Source organism: Equus quagga, chromosome 13, assembly GCF_021613505.1.
Source record: "Equus quagga isolate Etosha38 chromosome 13, UCLA_HA_Equagga_1.0, whole genome shotgun sequence".
In the NCBI taxonomy this organism is placed as follows: Eukaryota; Metazoa; Chordata; class Mammalia; order Perissodactyla; family Equidae; genus Equus; species Equus quagga.
Genome location: NC_060279.1, coordinates 17,417,668 through 17,432,395, shown reverse-complemented (window position 1 = coordinate 17,432,395; position 14,728 = coordinate 17,417,668). Strand labels below are relative to the sequence as shown.

General features: G+C 40.0%; 1 protein-coding gene across 1 annotated transcript in view; it reads right to left on the bottom strand.

Annotated features, from left to right (window-relative positions):
* LAMC1 (laminin subunit gamma 1) overlaps nucleotides 1–14,728 on the bottom strand; it is a 116,545-nt gene that overhangs the window by 15,853 nt on the left and 85,964 nt on the right. The window contains exons 5-18 of the mRNA XM_046680978.1: nucleotides 14,475–14,663; nucleotides 13,568–13,685; nucleotides 13,094–13,192; nucleotides 12,866–13,002; nucleotides 12,394–12,516; nucleotides 12,109–12,298; nucleotides 11,684–11,796; nucleotides 9,411–9,632; nucleotides 9,101–9,289; nucleotides 5,779–6,024; nucleotides 5,134–5,287; nucleotides 4,407–4,549; nucleotides 3,257–3,435; nucleotides 1,818–1,974 (exon numbers count right to left, since the gene is read on the bottom strand). Of these exons, the coding sequence (XP_046536934.1) occupies nucleotides 1,818–1,974; nucleotides 3,257–3,435; nucleotides 4,407–4,549; nucleotides 5,134–5,287; nucleotides 5,779–6,024; nucleotides 9,101–9,289; nucleotides 9,411–9,632; nucleotides 11,684–11,796; nucleotides 12,109–12,298; nucleotides 12,394–12,516; nucleotides 12,866–13,002; nucleotides 13,094–13,192; nucleotides 13,568–13,685; nucleotides 14,475–14,663 (2,259 nt within the window). The remainder of the gene's footprint in view (nucleotides 1–1,817; nucleotides 1,975–3,256; nucleotides 3,436–4,406; nucleotides 4,550–5,133; nucleotides 5,288–5,778; nucleotides 6,025–9,100; nucleotides 9,290–9,410; nucleotides 9,633–11,683; nucleotides 11,797–12,108; nucleotides 12,299–12,393; nucleotides 12,517–12,865; nucleotides 13,003–13,093; nucleotides 13,193–13,567; nucleotides 13,686–14,474; nucleotides 14,664–14,728) is intronic.

The following is a 14,728-nucleotide window of genomic DNA, read 5'->3' as shown; positions in this document are numbered from 1 at the left end:
GTCCAACAGAATCACCTGCTTGGGCAGAGGAAAGCAGGTAGTCATTGTGGCTGAAAAGAGCTAGAAGTGACTGGGGCTGCCCCGAGATGTGGGGCTTAGATGAATGGCAGTGCTGGCTGACCCTTCCTTTCTCACCCCGTGACTACGCCCACCTACTGATGGTGCTGGCACCAGAGTTGCGTGCCAAACTCCGTCTCTCAGGTGGACTGATTGGCACTTAAATGCCACACTCAGTTCTTCAGTGTATATGGCAGGACAGACATGAATTTGTTGTTACAAGAGAATGCATTACCGTAATGGAAAGACATACGTCAAAAGTTGTTGCTGAAAAATGAACATCCTAAAAAAAACCACTATTGTTTATATAGAACAGGAAACATTTAAATTCTTCTTAATCTATGCTATAAGACTGAAAAGGTACCAAGAACCAAAACAAAATACAAACTCCTAAAGCTAATGTAAGCTGTTGACCTCTCGCTTTATTTTTCAATTTCTAAAAACTTACCTCATAAAATGATTTCTAGACTCTCAAATAAAAAGCAAACATACTGGCCAAAATGAGATGCATCCAATTACCTCCTCCTCTACTTCAATAATTTTATAAAATCAAAATTCTATATATTAGGGATATTTACAATAAGAAATAAGCAACATATTTAGTTTTTGTTGACCTGTACTCTGAAAGGAAGATTTCTCTAACTCTAAATGGATACAGATTCATCAACTCAATAGGGAAGTCGAACACTGGGGTCCCACATGTACTAACATTAATGCACATTCACTGTGACTGTCTGTGAACACCTGGATCTCAATGACACAAAGCCCCCAAACGAAAGTGACCTGGGCCAGAGGGGGAGCATCCTGATAGAAGGAGCAGTATCTCAGGCATCTCTTCATTATTGGCATTTAGCACAATGCTGGGCGTACTACAGGCACTCAGTAAGTGCAGAAAAGGACTTGCCCACATTTAGAAAAAAAGCTTAACCAGAGAGTAAGAAATAAAATTTTAAAGTGATTTAAAAAGCAAGTAAATTATTTAAAATAACGCGTCTTTTTCACTTTCAAAGTTTTAAAACCTCAGGTTCTTTTAAAGACAATAAAGTATTTTAAAATAAATTTTCTAAATCTTAAGTCAACCCCTTTTCTGCTTATCATCAGTGTCATCAGCTAACGTACAGAGGACTGATCTAATTGCAAAGGAGATTAAATACGCACACAATACATAAAATATATACTTCTATATAACAGTATTAGCACATTTGTTCTCTAAGACAGAAAATTTCATAAGTATGCACTAATTTCTAATCTTTACTTTCATAGATACTGAGTGTTATATATTTAGTAGCTAGCTGTTCAGTCAACACTTGAAGACCACAATTCTTCCTTATGAGAGTCCTCTCTAAGGAACTAAAGCGGTGCGTAAAATAAATTCTCACTCACTAGAATGATAAAAAAAATCAAAGTTCAAATTTTCTACTTACAGTAACACACACTCGAAATGCATACCTTTGATGATTTTTTTAAAACTATTTTAAAACACTATAATGGAAGAGATTTATAAAACGCTTGGAATTTTAACATCTAATAGTTTTTGATGTGTTGGGAAAATTATTTTATGCTTACTATATCTTAAAACACTAAGTTGACGAGTTCTTGAATTTTTATATATTGTTTAAAATGTAAAATGATCCATATTCTACAAATGGTTTAAAAATTGAGAGAGTTTTATAAAACCATACTAATTAACCTTGAATTAGGAGCCACATCTAAAGAGTGGCCCATCTCCCAGAAGCTACCCACTGTTTAACCATACGTACCTTTGACGTCCTGGGCCTCACGAAGGAGGTCCATAACTTCTCTCTCTGCTTCCTTTAGTCTGTCCTCAAAGGCTTGATCCGTCACCATCTCATCCCCAGTTCCAAGATTTGCTATCAGATTCTCTAATTCCTGGAGTTTCACTCGATGATCAGCAACCTAAACATAAGGAAGGAAGAAAAGGAAACGTAGGACATACAAATATTCCTGAAGAACTCAATTGTACTTTCTGCAGGAATAATAATCAAAGGAGCACTCTATAAATATGTAGGTCTATACACTCTATGTATGTTGATTTTTAAACAGAGAGCATGAGTAGTTTTTCTTTATTTCTCTAGCTTCAAAACAAACACTAGGGCTGGCCTGGTGGCATAGCAGTTAAGTTTGCATGCTCCACGATGGTGGCCTGGGATTAGCAGTTGCGATGCCAGGTGCGGCTCTAGCACTGCTTGTCAAGCTGTGCTGTTGTGGTGTCCCACATAAAAAAGAGGAAGACTGACACAGATATTAGCTCAGTGACAATCTTCCTCACCAAAAAAAAAAGGAGTTTGAACAAAAGAAAAACTTCCAGGCCCATTCCTTTGACTTTAAACACTTTACGCGGATGATTCTCCAGTTCTGACTCCTCTCTTGCATTTTAGATTACCTTCTTGATATCTCCACTTGGCTCTCTGATAGGTATCTCAACTTTACCTCCAAAACCCTACTTGTGATTTTGTCTCTTAAATCTGTTCCAAGTCATTTCCATCTCAATAAATAATGCCTCCAGCCACCTTAAGCAAAAAACCCAAGCTCTATCCTTGATTCCTCTTTCCCTATCCTCGTCCCCTGTAATGCCGTGCCCCTGCAAACACACATATTTAACCAACCCAGTCTACGCTTCAGCTTTGGCCCCACTCCTAACAATCATTCTTCACATAGCAGTCAGAGCATTCTTCTTAAAATATAAACTGGATCTCCTAGCTTAAAACTCTTCATTGCATTCCTATTGGATTTGGAATAAAATCTAAATTCCTTACTATGGTCAACATGGTACAACAAAAGCTATCTCTACCAACCTCTCCAGTCTTATCACAAACCACTCCTTCATCAGGCTCCAGACACCCTCCAGCTTCGAGGCCTTTGTTCCCTCTGCATGGAACAGCCTACCCATCACTTCTCATTTGGCTTGCTCTTCTCATCCTTAAGTTCTCACCTTAAATGAATTTCCTTAGAGAGGCCGTATATAAAGCAGTTCCCCTCAGTTATTCTCTGTTTGTATTCTTTCTGGCACTTACCTCAGTATTTCTTTCTTTAATTTTTATTATTTGTCTCCCAAGTGGAACACGAGTCTTTGAGAACAGGGACTGTGTCTATCTTGTTCACCATTTTTTTCTAGAGCTTAGCACACAGCAAGTGCCCATTGCTGAATGAATGCATGCATGCACTGTTGACAGCTTACCTTATCCTTCACCAGCCGGTAACATGCTGGACATTCCTGGCAGCCAGGCCAAGACCGATTGTAGAAATAGTTCTCTTCACACTGGTCACAGCGATTTCCCACAAAACCTTCTTTGCATTCACAGCGACCATCATCTTTGCACTGGAGTGAAAGAGATCCCTCAGGATGACAGTCACAGGCTGCAGAATGAAGGGAAAATTACATAAGGAAAAGAAGGAACAGGACATTTTCTTGTAATTCAGACTGATATCAATAAGCTGACTGTACTATCATGGTGAGTAGACATTTTTTGAAAAACAAGCTGATTTATGAGAATTTAAATGGTTAAGTCCGCTTCAAAGAGAAGACAAATATTTTAATCAAAAGTAAGTTTTAAAGTAAAATGTACATCCTTTGGAGGGGGCACATTTCATCTTACTTAATAATTATAGAAATTAGTCTAGTAAACTAATCAGTGCCCTTTCTGTACACTTCAAGAACTCACCTCTACCTTCATTTCTCTACTGTTTAATATTCCCTCTCACTAAGGAACTAGAAAACCCAAACGCTAATGCTTATTTTGCATTATTTTATAGTTTGTTTACTCCCTTTGTTCTCTGAACTGAGTCAATGACTTATGCTACATTCCACAGGAGAAATGAAGGAATTCAGAAAGCAAAACCCCAGACTATTCTGAGGCCTAATTCCAGGCAAGTGTTTATGCCAAGAAGCAGCAGATGTTTATACGTAACCGTACCAAAAGGGCCCCAAGGGTGGGAAGCAACTGCAGCCAGTAAGTCAACAAACACATTGTGAGCAGAATCTCTCACTGTTTCATTATCTGCATTAAGAATGCGATCAATAAAAAAGTTTCATTAAGCACAGTGGGAAGGCTCAGTAATCAGAGGGAGATTTTTTTTTTGAAAAACAAAAGACTGAAAAAATAAAAAATCAGAAGCACTATAAAAGAAGATGTAAATAAAGTGGTTGCAAAGAAACCAGAGAAGCTCTCAATCCCGAGTTTCATCAAATAACGCATCTATGATGGTTTGGGTACAGCCCTGACTCTAAGCCGTGTGGCTAGACTGAGGCTGCCAAATTCCTTCCTGGACTTACGGTTCTAACCGGAATTAGGGGAGACTTAGAGTTCTACGCCACCAACACCCCTTACGTTTGCAGCCTTCGTGTCCAAAGCCAAAGTGGTTGACCTCACAGAGCTCACAGTGCTGACCGGTGATGCCAGGCTGGCACTCACACTGGCCAGTGCGGATGTCACACTGTCCGTTGGTGGAACCCAAAGCATGGCAGTCACACCTGAAAATGAACACGTGACATTTCTCAGGTAAGAAAAACAGACTTAAAGCAAACTTGCTTTTTTTCTCTCAGCATAGGACTGATGTAATTTGTGTTAGAAAACAGGATGTTTCTAATCTCTTAACATTCTATGAAGTTCAAGTAATATTCATGAGTTCTATTCAGAACCTCTTTTTCTAACCCAACCCACACAAGCACTGTTATCCCACCACTAAAACCAGTACCAGTGGCCCTCTAACCTGGCACCATATAGGTGCTGACCAGGAGCTCTGACAACAGGACTTCCCAGACTGCAACCCTAGAAGCTTGATTCTAAATGTCTCAAAAAGAACCTCACAATTCACATTTTTTAAAACGTTGCTCAGGTGACTCTGATACAGCTGGAGCCACTGCATTCCACTCTTTTCCCCCATCAGCTTAATTATAACTCTCCAGTATTGCCTCTAAGGGTGCCTTGTCTCAATTAGGCATTCAAATAATTCCTGAATAAAGTGAAGCTAACTATTAAACATAACTCGTAAAAATTCATCTCTTGCAATACAAAAAGCAAAGATTATTTCCACCAAAAGCAGCTGATGTCTTACCTCTCACAGCCTTGCCCACTCTGCAGGTTGTAGAATCCAGGGTCACAAGCTCCACAGTCCCGGCCGGTCACGTGAGGCAGACATTCACACTGCCCGGTCACAGGGTTACAGCCACTCTGCTGCCTCACGGTCCCATAGGGGTTGCAATCGCAGGCTAAGGCAGGAAGACAGACAGCAAAAGATGCAAATCACCTGAGAGAAATACTAAAATATAAACAATACAAACAGATTCTTTAGACTTGTGTTGTTCGATACAGTAGCCACTGGTCACCCGTGGCTACTGAGCACTTGAAATGTGGCTGGTCTGAATTGAGATGTGCTGTAAATGTGAAATACACACTGGATTTTGCAGACTTGGAGGGGGAACAAAAGAACATCCATCTCAACAATTCCTTACTGATTACTCATTGGAATGAAAATGTTAGCTATATTAGGTTAAATATATTATTAACACTAATTTCACCTGCTTCTCTTAATTTTAATACGTCTACTACAAAGAATTAGATTACCTAAGTGGTTTGCACTGTGTTTCTATTGAACAGTGCTGCATCAGACCAAACAACTGTAAATATTTAAAGAGACCACACAATGAATTTCAGAATAAGTGAGTACAATTGTGACAGAATCTGGCTGATGGCTGATTACCTTTGCATTTGTCTGCTGGATTAGGAGCCAGGGGATTTCCAAAAAATCCTTCTTTGCACCGGTCACAATAGAAGCCGGCAGTGTTATAGATGCATTTTAGGCATTCTCCCGTCAAGCGATTGCAATTTCCAACTGCGTTAGGATCGATGTTGTCATTGCACTGGCACAGGCGGCAAAGCCTCACAGGGCCATTTCTACCCAGAGGGTCTCCAAAGTAGCCATCATCACAGAGCTCACATCTTTTACCTGGGCATGAGACAATCTGATGTTATGAAAGAATGGCCTTAGGCATTTCTGGTGCTACTGATTACACAGTCTGCTTACAAATTAACACTGGTTATTAATAGGCTAGTGTAACAATGAGATGCAAGGCAACAGGGTGCAGGGGATGCGGCAGCAGCCTAGGAGAGCAGAGGACCTGGCCTGTAGTTCTGGCACTGTGCCAGGCCAGCAGAGTGACCTTGGGTGCATCTCCATTTCCTCATTAGAAAGACAGCACCTGGTTTTCCTACTTCACTTCAATTGTTCTGAGGACTAACTGAAATCACGCACTAAAAGTGCTTTGTAAATGAGTCAGGCTCAGGGTTTATTACCCTCTCTCAGTCCCAAGGGATGCCACATTCATAAATATTTGTTTTTGTGATGATATTAAGAAAGGTGAAAGATGACTCTTGATACCATAACTTTCCTATACAACAGGGTGAGCAGGATCATTCTCTTAAAAAATAAAAGGCATATGCTAATTCTTACTTGAGTAGTGTCAACTAGCACAGAATCAGAGCATTTTAGAAGAGAACTTGGAGATCATCATTTGCCACCTGTTTCTATTATAGTTTGGGGAACAGAGGTTAAGTTAACTTGCCCACAACCAAACAGCTGATAGTAAGAGAGACAGAGCTAGAATCCAGGTCTCCTTCTACCAACTAAACTCATTGTTCCTTATCTTTCCTTTTCCACTTTCTCACCATTATTGGCTCAAGTTGGCTTCTTGACATCTTTGTAGACAACAGGGCCTGAATTAGCCTAAACTTTCTGCAGAAACAGAGGTTTGTTCATTTATTCATTCAACAAATATTTACTGAGCATCTATTATATACAGACACTGTTTGAGGTTGACAGGAGGATGTGATGAACAAGGTGGACAATGTCTCCACTCTCACAAAGCTTACGCTACAGGTGGGGGAGACGAATCCACAGACATACAAACAAACAGGATCACTTCGGATGGGGATAAGCATAAAAAAGTTAAAACAGAGCAACATGACAGAGTAAGAGGGTGAAGTCTACTTTAGATTGGGTGGTTAGAGAAAGCCTCTGTAAAGAGGAGACACTTGAGATGACAATGGAAAGACAGAAGAAACCAGCCACGATAATATCCAAGGAAAGAATGTTACAGAAAAGCAAGACAAGCGTATGGAAGCAGTAAGAGCCGACACTGTAGGTCACAGTAAGGAATTTGGGTTTAAATCAAAGTGCAGTGAGATGAGAGTTTAAAAGCGATGTGACCTGATTTACATTTTAAAGGTATTACTCTGACTGCTGTGTGGAGAATGGATTGTAGGAGAGCAGAGTGAACCAAGGAGGATATTCCAGGTGGGAGATGACAGGGGTGTGGACCCAGGTGGTGGCAGTGGGAGTAGTGAAAAGTGGTCAGATTTGAGATAGAATCATTAATACATGTGGGCTAGTTGCTTCTGGAAAATGAAAGAAAGAAGAATCAAGGATAAGTCTAGGATTTTAGATTGAGCAACTAGGTGGATGGTAGCATTTTTACTGAGATGAACAAGATTGGGGAGGGAACAGGGTTGAGTCGGAGAAAAAGGGAAGAAATCAAAGATTTAGCTTAGATTTGCTAAAATTTGAGATTCCTTTAGCCATATGACTCAAGATCACAGCAGAAAATAATGGCACATTCAAATTAGCAAGACTCAAGGAGAGTTTAATAAAGATCTTACCCATAGAAGTATGGGCAGATGTCATGGAAACCACAAGGAGAGCGTAGCACTTGGAACAGTAGCCATAGGCTCCCTAACCTGGGCCTCACGGGGGGGGGGGGGGGAGGAGCAGTTAACAGAACCTAACAATTTCTAACTTTGTGTGCTTCCTTCCATATTTTAGCCCCTGAAAAGTAGGGATCATTGCTCATTCATCTTTGTATTCCCAAAGCCATGTGCTCAAAAATTTGCTGAAAAAAGAGTATAATTAATTTACCTCAAGATTGTTTTAAAGATTAAATGCAGAAGCATACCACGCCTGAAGATCTCAGGGCCTATCAGTGGTTATTCATATTCTTCAAGAGTCTTCTCAATGAGGAACATCCTACTTTGTACCTACAATCTCTCTCCATTCATTCAGTAAACAAGCACATTCGTTCAATAAACACATATGCCAAACACTATTCTGGGTTGTTAGAGACCCAAAAGTGAATAAAACAGACAAAAGTCCTTGCTCTCATGGAGCTTAAACTAGGGGCGGAGGAGTGAAGGGAGAAAACAGACAATAAACAACTGAATAAACATAGCAAATGGTTAAAAAGTAAAGTAGCATATAGAAATAAAGAGTGATGGTATTACTTTTTACAAAGTCTATGCTGTTTTTCAGAGACCTCTATACACTAATTAACATCCTCTAGAACTGCTATAGATCATTCCACTCGAGCCAGGTGATAACAGAACCCTAATTTTTACCCCTTGTTTTCTCAACTAACTTAAACAAATGACTATATCTCTCTGTGTTGCAAGGTCCTTGAGCTCAGTGTGAGGTCAGTGGAGTGGTGGAAAAAGGAGTATTTTGATGCTTCCCAATGATTAAGGAAATATGTTGATGAGGCTCAAGAGACACAGATTATTAGCTCAGTGTTTTGGTTTCTACTTATTTTCAAGCTCTAGAGTAAAATCTTCTGAACAAAAAGCTTGTCATGGAGTCAAAGACTGTATCAGGCCTGGCTGGACCCTCCCCATTACGTGGAGGCTGAAGTCACGGGAAGAGGGGAAACAGGCACCAGCGAGCCTCAGTCTCCTCGGTCATTCAGCACAGGCAGTTCCCTGAGTAGCTAGGGAAGATCTAGTTTTATGTTCTTACCGAAAAGAAACTCAGAGAATGGGAACAGAGCCCTATCCAAAGCTATAAAAATATTTTTTTTCCCAACTAAATGTGATGGGCTCTGATACACTGAAAGAACTATTTGGAGAGAAAACAAAGAATTTAAAAATTACCACTTTATATCAAGAAAAAGACAAAAGTCCAAAAAACCCAAAGCTTGTCTGTCCGAGATAGTTTTATAGGACAGAACATTGAAAGCAGATGGAAAGCATGGACTTACCGGTGGTGCCAGTAGGACAGTTGGTGCACACCACCTCCTGTGTCTTAGGGACAACTGCACAGCTTGAGCCTCCGGGACATGGACACGGCTGGCAATCAGAGGTGCCGCCCACTGTGGAATCTCCATAGTACCCGTCACTACACTTCTCACAGTGGGGGCCAGCTGTATTGTCTCTGCAGTTACAAACACCTGTTTGGAGAGCGGGTATGAGAAAGCAGGCAAGTGTACGAGCAAATAAGACAACAAGCATTTCCTACCCAGCTGCTAAAGAGAACTCAGGTCTAGCAGTCCCCCCAGATTATCTTCTCACCTGTCTCAGGGTCACAGGTCTCGCTGTGTCCATTGCAGGTACAGAGCACACATGGACTGTATGGTCCAAGACTTGGAGTTTCTCTTCTGTAACCTGAGAGACACATCTCACAGAACTGTCCTCCGTATCCCACAGGACAGGTGCAGGACTCCACCCAAGTGGCAGGGACCCCAGGCCCAGGACGAGCACTTGCCAGGGTGACATCATCCAAATATCCAGCACCTGTGTTTGATGTGGAAAAGAAAATCACTGAATTGGCTTCTGTTTTCCAAAAGCTCACAAAAAGTCAATAATGCTAAAGAGTAACTAGACCCAAAATTCCAGAGATAATTAACCATAGTTTAATTCATTTATTGGAGAAGATAACTAGAAAATCGCATTTGGAACAATCAGATGGTACTTGATACTAAGCATGTAGAATAGCAGTGCAGCAAATGCATACTTTTACACACACACACCCAGATTTGTTGGATTCTACAGTTCTTCCAAACACCAACGTGAAAAATGAAAAGCATTGGGTAATAATCCGGGGCAAGAAAAGATAAGAGCAAGAATGTGGGGGACAAGAAGAGTTTAGGTCTGCAGCCATTAAGCAGCGGTTTTGTTCTTTTGCCACAAAAGCAGGCACTGATCGGAGAAGTCCAGGAGAAGAAAGCAAAGAAAGCACCTGTCAACAAGTACCACTCAATTATATTCTTTGCCCTGCATAAAATAGCAAAAATAAGTAAGTTCTAATACTCAGGGCTACTTCAACAAATACACAATTATTCTTAAGCCATTATGCCATATATCACAATGCTTTCCTATTTCCAGAAAAAAATAAAAATAGAGGAAGCCTTATATTGGCTTAGACCAATGGGCCATCCAACCCAACAGTGCAAGTGATAGCCTCAGCAGGAACATCCTACAGAAGAGGCAGTCCTTGATTATGTCATCGTACAGCCCTTTAATTTCCATTCCAGTCCTGTCTCTTTGTAGACTTATGCTTCAAGTGCATTTCCCCATGTTATGAAATATCACTTGCTGTTTATATAATGCTTAGAAAACAACAACCTGAGGTGGAAAGACATCTCTTCTATTATTGCTTTGAACTTAGTTAACTTCTAATGTTTTTGGATTTTTTCCCTGTTTAGATCATGAGATGCATCTCCATTGATTAATGTGCTTCCAATTCTAAACATCCTTAAGTCTCCCCATGCTAAAAGTACTCTTCAGTCTTGTCCCTACTCCCAAATCACGGTCCATCTCTTTTCCTTTTCTTATAGTCAAACTTCTTAAAAGAATAATCTTTATTTTACTTCATGACCTTCAAATTACTTATCAAAGCACTGCAATCTAACCACAGTTTCAACACTTCTTAAAAAAAAAAACCCTCACCAATGAGTCCTCAGTCACCCAATCCAAAATCCAATGGTGCTATCTTCCTAAACCTTTTAATTGTTGCTCCTCCTTAAAATTCTTTTTCTCCTTTAAGTCTCAGGGCATGGTCCTTAGGCAACTATGTTTCCAGGACTGCACCTTCTTTTCTCTTTCTATATTTTTTGATCACATCTCCAAGTTTAAAAATTATTGGCCATACCTTGACAACCTTTCAATTCTAGACCTCCAGTCCTAACTTCTTCCTAAACCCCAGACCCATATTTCTAACTACTTATAGAGACATTTTCATCTGGATATTCATGCAGGCATCTCAAAAATCAACATATTCAAGCTGCTGATGCCACTCCCAATGCTACACCACCACTCTGACTCCACTTCCCCCAAACAGCTTTACCTTTCTACAGAAAAAGGTCATCATCAAAAGACAGTTTTATAGGAAAAAATTTTTAAAGGCTTACTTAAAACGGTCTCATCTAAAATTTTAACACTTCTATTTGATAATTTATAATTTTTCATAATTTAGCCAATGGTTAAAAAGACTTGATAATTACATAGCATAAATAAAAGGAAATGAAAATTAAGCAAAGTAAGCCAGCAGAACTATATTCAGCATTCTTAGAAGAATCTACTTATATGTAACGCAAACTCAATAGGCTTATTCATTATAAAACAACGCTGTTTACTAATTTTAGCTAATTTTCTCTAGGTCCTTGAAAGTAGTTAAAAAACACATTATTTTTATACATAATTTATGAATAATGAGGTATTTTTATACTACTTCTTTAAGGTCAGTGCTATGTATTAGGACTTTAGAGATAAATTTTTGCATTATTATGGATGCTTCTACCTAATCAACATCTTAAACAATTCCCCTAAATTATATCATAACTTACTTCTCTCACTATATGTCCCACGGATCTTGATAGAGGTCAAATTGTTTAAGAGCTTTTGAAATTCGAAAGGGGTAAGAGTAGGCCTCCAAGGGTAATCTGTTGCTTCATGGAGCCTGGAGAGAAAGAAAGGGCCACTGTAACCTCTGTAAGGACAAGTCTGAGTGTTGAGAAATCATTTCTTACTTCATTTATGCCACAAGCAATGCAATGCTCTGACAAACTAACCAAGTCAGAAATGAGTCTGTTGGTTTGACAGTACAAGTGGAAACAGTACAGGCAAACAAAGGGAAGGCCCCCTTTCACAAAGTCACCTTGACAACCAGAAGTTTTTCTTCAGCATAAACCTTGAGCCCTGATAAGCTTAGATAAAGAAATCACTTTTAGAATTCTGGTCAAGTCAGATTTTACAAAGAAGACCACCTTACCTGAAGACGTATTTCACAGTGGTCTCACTCGGATAGGAATTGCCCTGAGCGATCAAGGGCACAGACACTCTGAGGCCAGCTCCCTCAAGCACCAGGTCTTCTGCAGAGAGGCGAGTGTCTCGCCTGTCCACTCGAAAGGAAAAGGAGAGGTTCTGACCATAACTCAACACCTGCGTGCCCAAGAACTTCGCTGGAATGCAGACACAATGGGGTACAAGAACGAGAATGAGAATGAGACTAAATGGGAGCCCACATCAAGGCAGACTGCTTTCTAGCCTCACTTACCAGGAGCAATGAAGTACCTAGGAAAGTAGCTGTCTGAGATGACGGCGATGTCTTGCCTCTCAGAGGACCACTCCAGTGATGCTTCGGAGCCGTCCCTTTGCTCCGCATGCCACCCATCCTCATCTGCAAGCAGAGAATGAAAACACAAACGCCCCATTACATCGTAAACATCCTGAATTCAGGTCCTCTCTATTCCACAAAAACATATAGAAAATCATCAATAAAAGTACTACAACAGTACTTATATATGCTATACCCCTCAAGCTATATTTTGCTTTATTTTATGTAACATTTATCGTACGGTAAACTCTAAAACCACATGTACGTTTTCATTAAATTAAAAAGCCAAACAAGAAAAATCATATACATTAAAAAACATCAAGTGTTGCCACCACCAAAAAGTCCTCATCTTTTTAAATATTGTAAGTCTAGTCTTACATTTCTATGCAAGAGAAGGAAAGGTCTCAATTACCAATCTGAAAGGTAGAGGTTATAGAATAAACACTGTAGCCGACGGCATTTGTACAGACAGAAGAATGCCCAAAGCAGAAGCAGGGTGTGCAACCCCTGGGATTAGATGATTCCAGATTAAAAAATCCAGGTTTGCATCTGGAAAAGGTAAAGATACAGTCAGGTATTTTTTGTACTTGAAATAGGATAACAGAGAAAACACAATGCAGGTGGAGAAAGAATGAGCTACCTCTCACAATTGAAGCCTTCAACATTGTCTTTGCAAACACATCTTCCTGTTTCAAAATTACATTCATCTACGCTGCCAGAAGGATTACAAGAGCATGGCCTAATGGATGGAAAATGGATAAAACAATGAGAGAAGAGAAAGGAGGAAAAAAATTCAACTCTTAAAGGCAACCTTTTGTTTTACATGCTAATAGATATTTTTTAAAGGAATACATAATAAAGCAAAAGGAATCCTAAAGTCATTCTTATATTTGGATTTGGTTTCATTAAATATACCCATCACATTTAGATATTTAAAATTCTGCTTACTCTCTGACAAACCAATCCCGAATCACCATTACAGTTAAAGACTTGAATCTTATTGACAATTATTTTGGAAATGTTTATACTGCTGCAGATAAGGCACCAGATCGATTATCATGAACAGACTACATTTAAATTCTGGCCCCTTTTTCTGATTTTGAAAACATCTTACCTGCATCCTGCTTCAGTGAGAGAATGGAATCCAGGCTGGCAACGGTCACATTTGTCACCCATCACTCCTGGCTTACAGCTACACCTGCCATAGCTATCACACTGTGTGCTGAGAGAACCTAAAATTTAAAGAGCTTGTCAACCACCCGATATGTAAGTAAAATTAATGTGTCAAAGAAAGAAAACCATGCCTGAAAATCCATACATAATCTCTAGATGGTTACAGAGAGAAGAAAGATCAAATTTTAAATCAGAATTCTCTCAAAATTAGACCCTTTTAAGCCATAACAGTTTAACTTTCCAGACACACACTAATCAAAGTTGCAAAACACTAACAAGTCACTCAGCATCCAGTGACTGCACCCAAGGCCAGTTACTGCTCTGTGGGCAAGCACGGGCTCTGTAAGGCCCATGTCTAGAATTTAAGTATACACAGGCACAAACAACAACAACAAAGGTCAAACTCTTGGAAGAGTACGGACTAAGAGCGCTTCACATCTCTGAACACACTCCTAAATGATGAAAACTTTCAGCCCTCTAAGGCGGTTAGACTAAACAAAATCATTAACAAGGAAGAACTCACGAAGAAGCTAACATTTTACAGACAAAGTTCAAATGGTCTCTATGATCTTGTTGCTAATTATTTACAAAACCATTACTCAGGCCAACTCCACACTTTTATACACACTAGAAAATCATCTGGGAGTTCAACTTGGTTAAAGAGCTGGGAGGTGGGAGGTAGAGGCAGGTCCCGAATCATTTACGTGGTTCAACGGTACAACGTACACGCTTCCATACTTAACCTATCTGAATCCCTAGGAAACAAAGTTTTATTTTCTAGGGGTACAGGGAATGCTTACTTTGTCTTTCAACTCATCAGGCTGAAGGAGACACTGCCTTTCACTTACCAACAGGACTACAGTGGCATGGAGAGCAGGCTTCACTGTTCCCACGGCGGAAGAAATTCTCCCGGCACCTCTCACAGTTGGCGCCATCTGTGTTATCCTGGCAGTTGGTACAATGGCCACCATGGCCAGTGGACCGGTATAGCTCAGGGTCAAAGTAGCATTCCTGCGATCGGCCATTGCAGTCACAGGCTGTCGGCCAAAACATATGAGTTAAGTCAGATTCATGCTCCTTTACAAACAGCATTTTAAAAGAC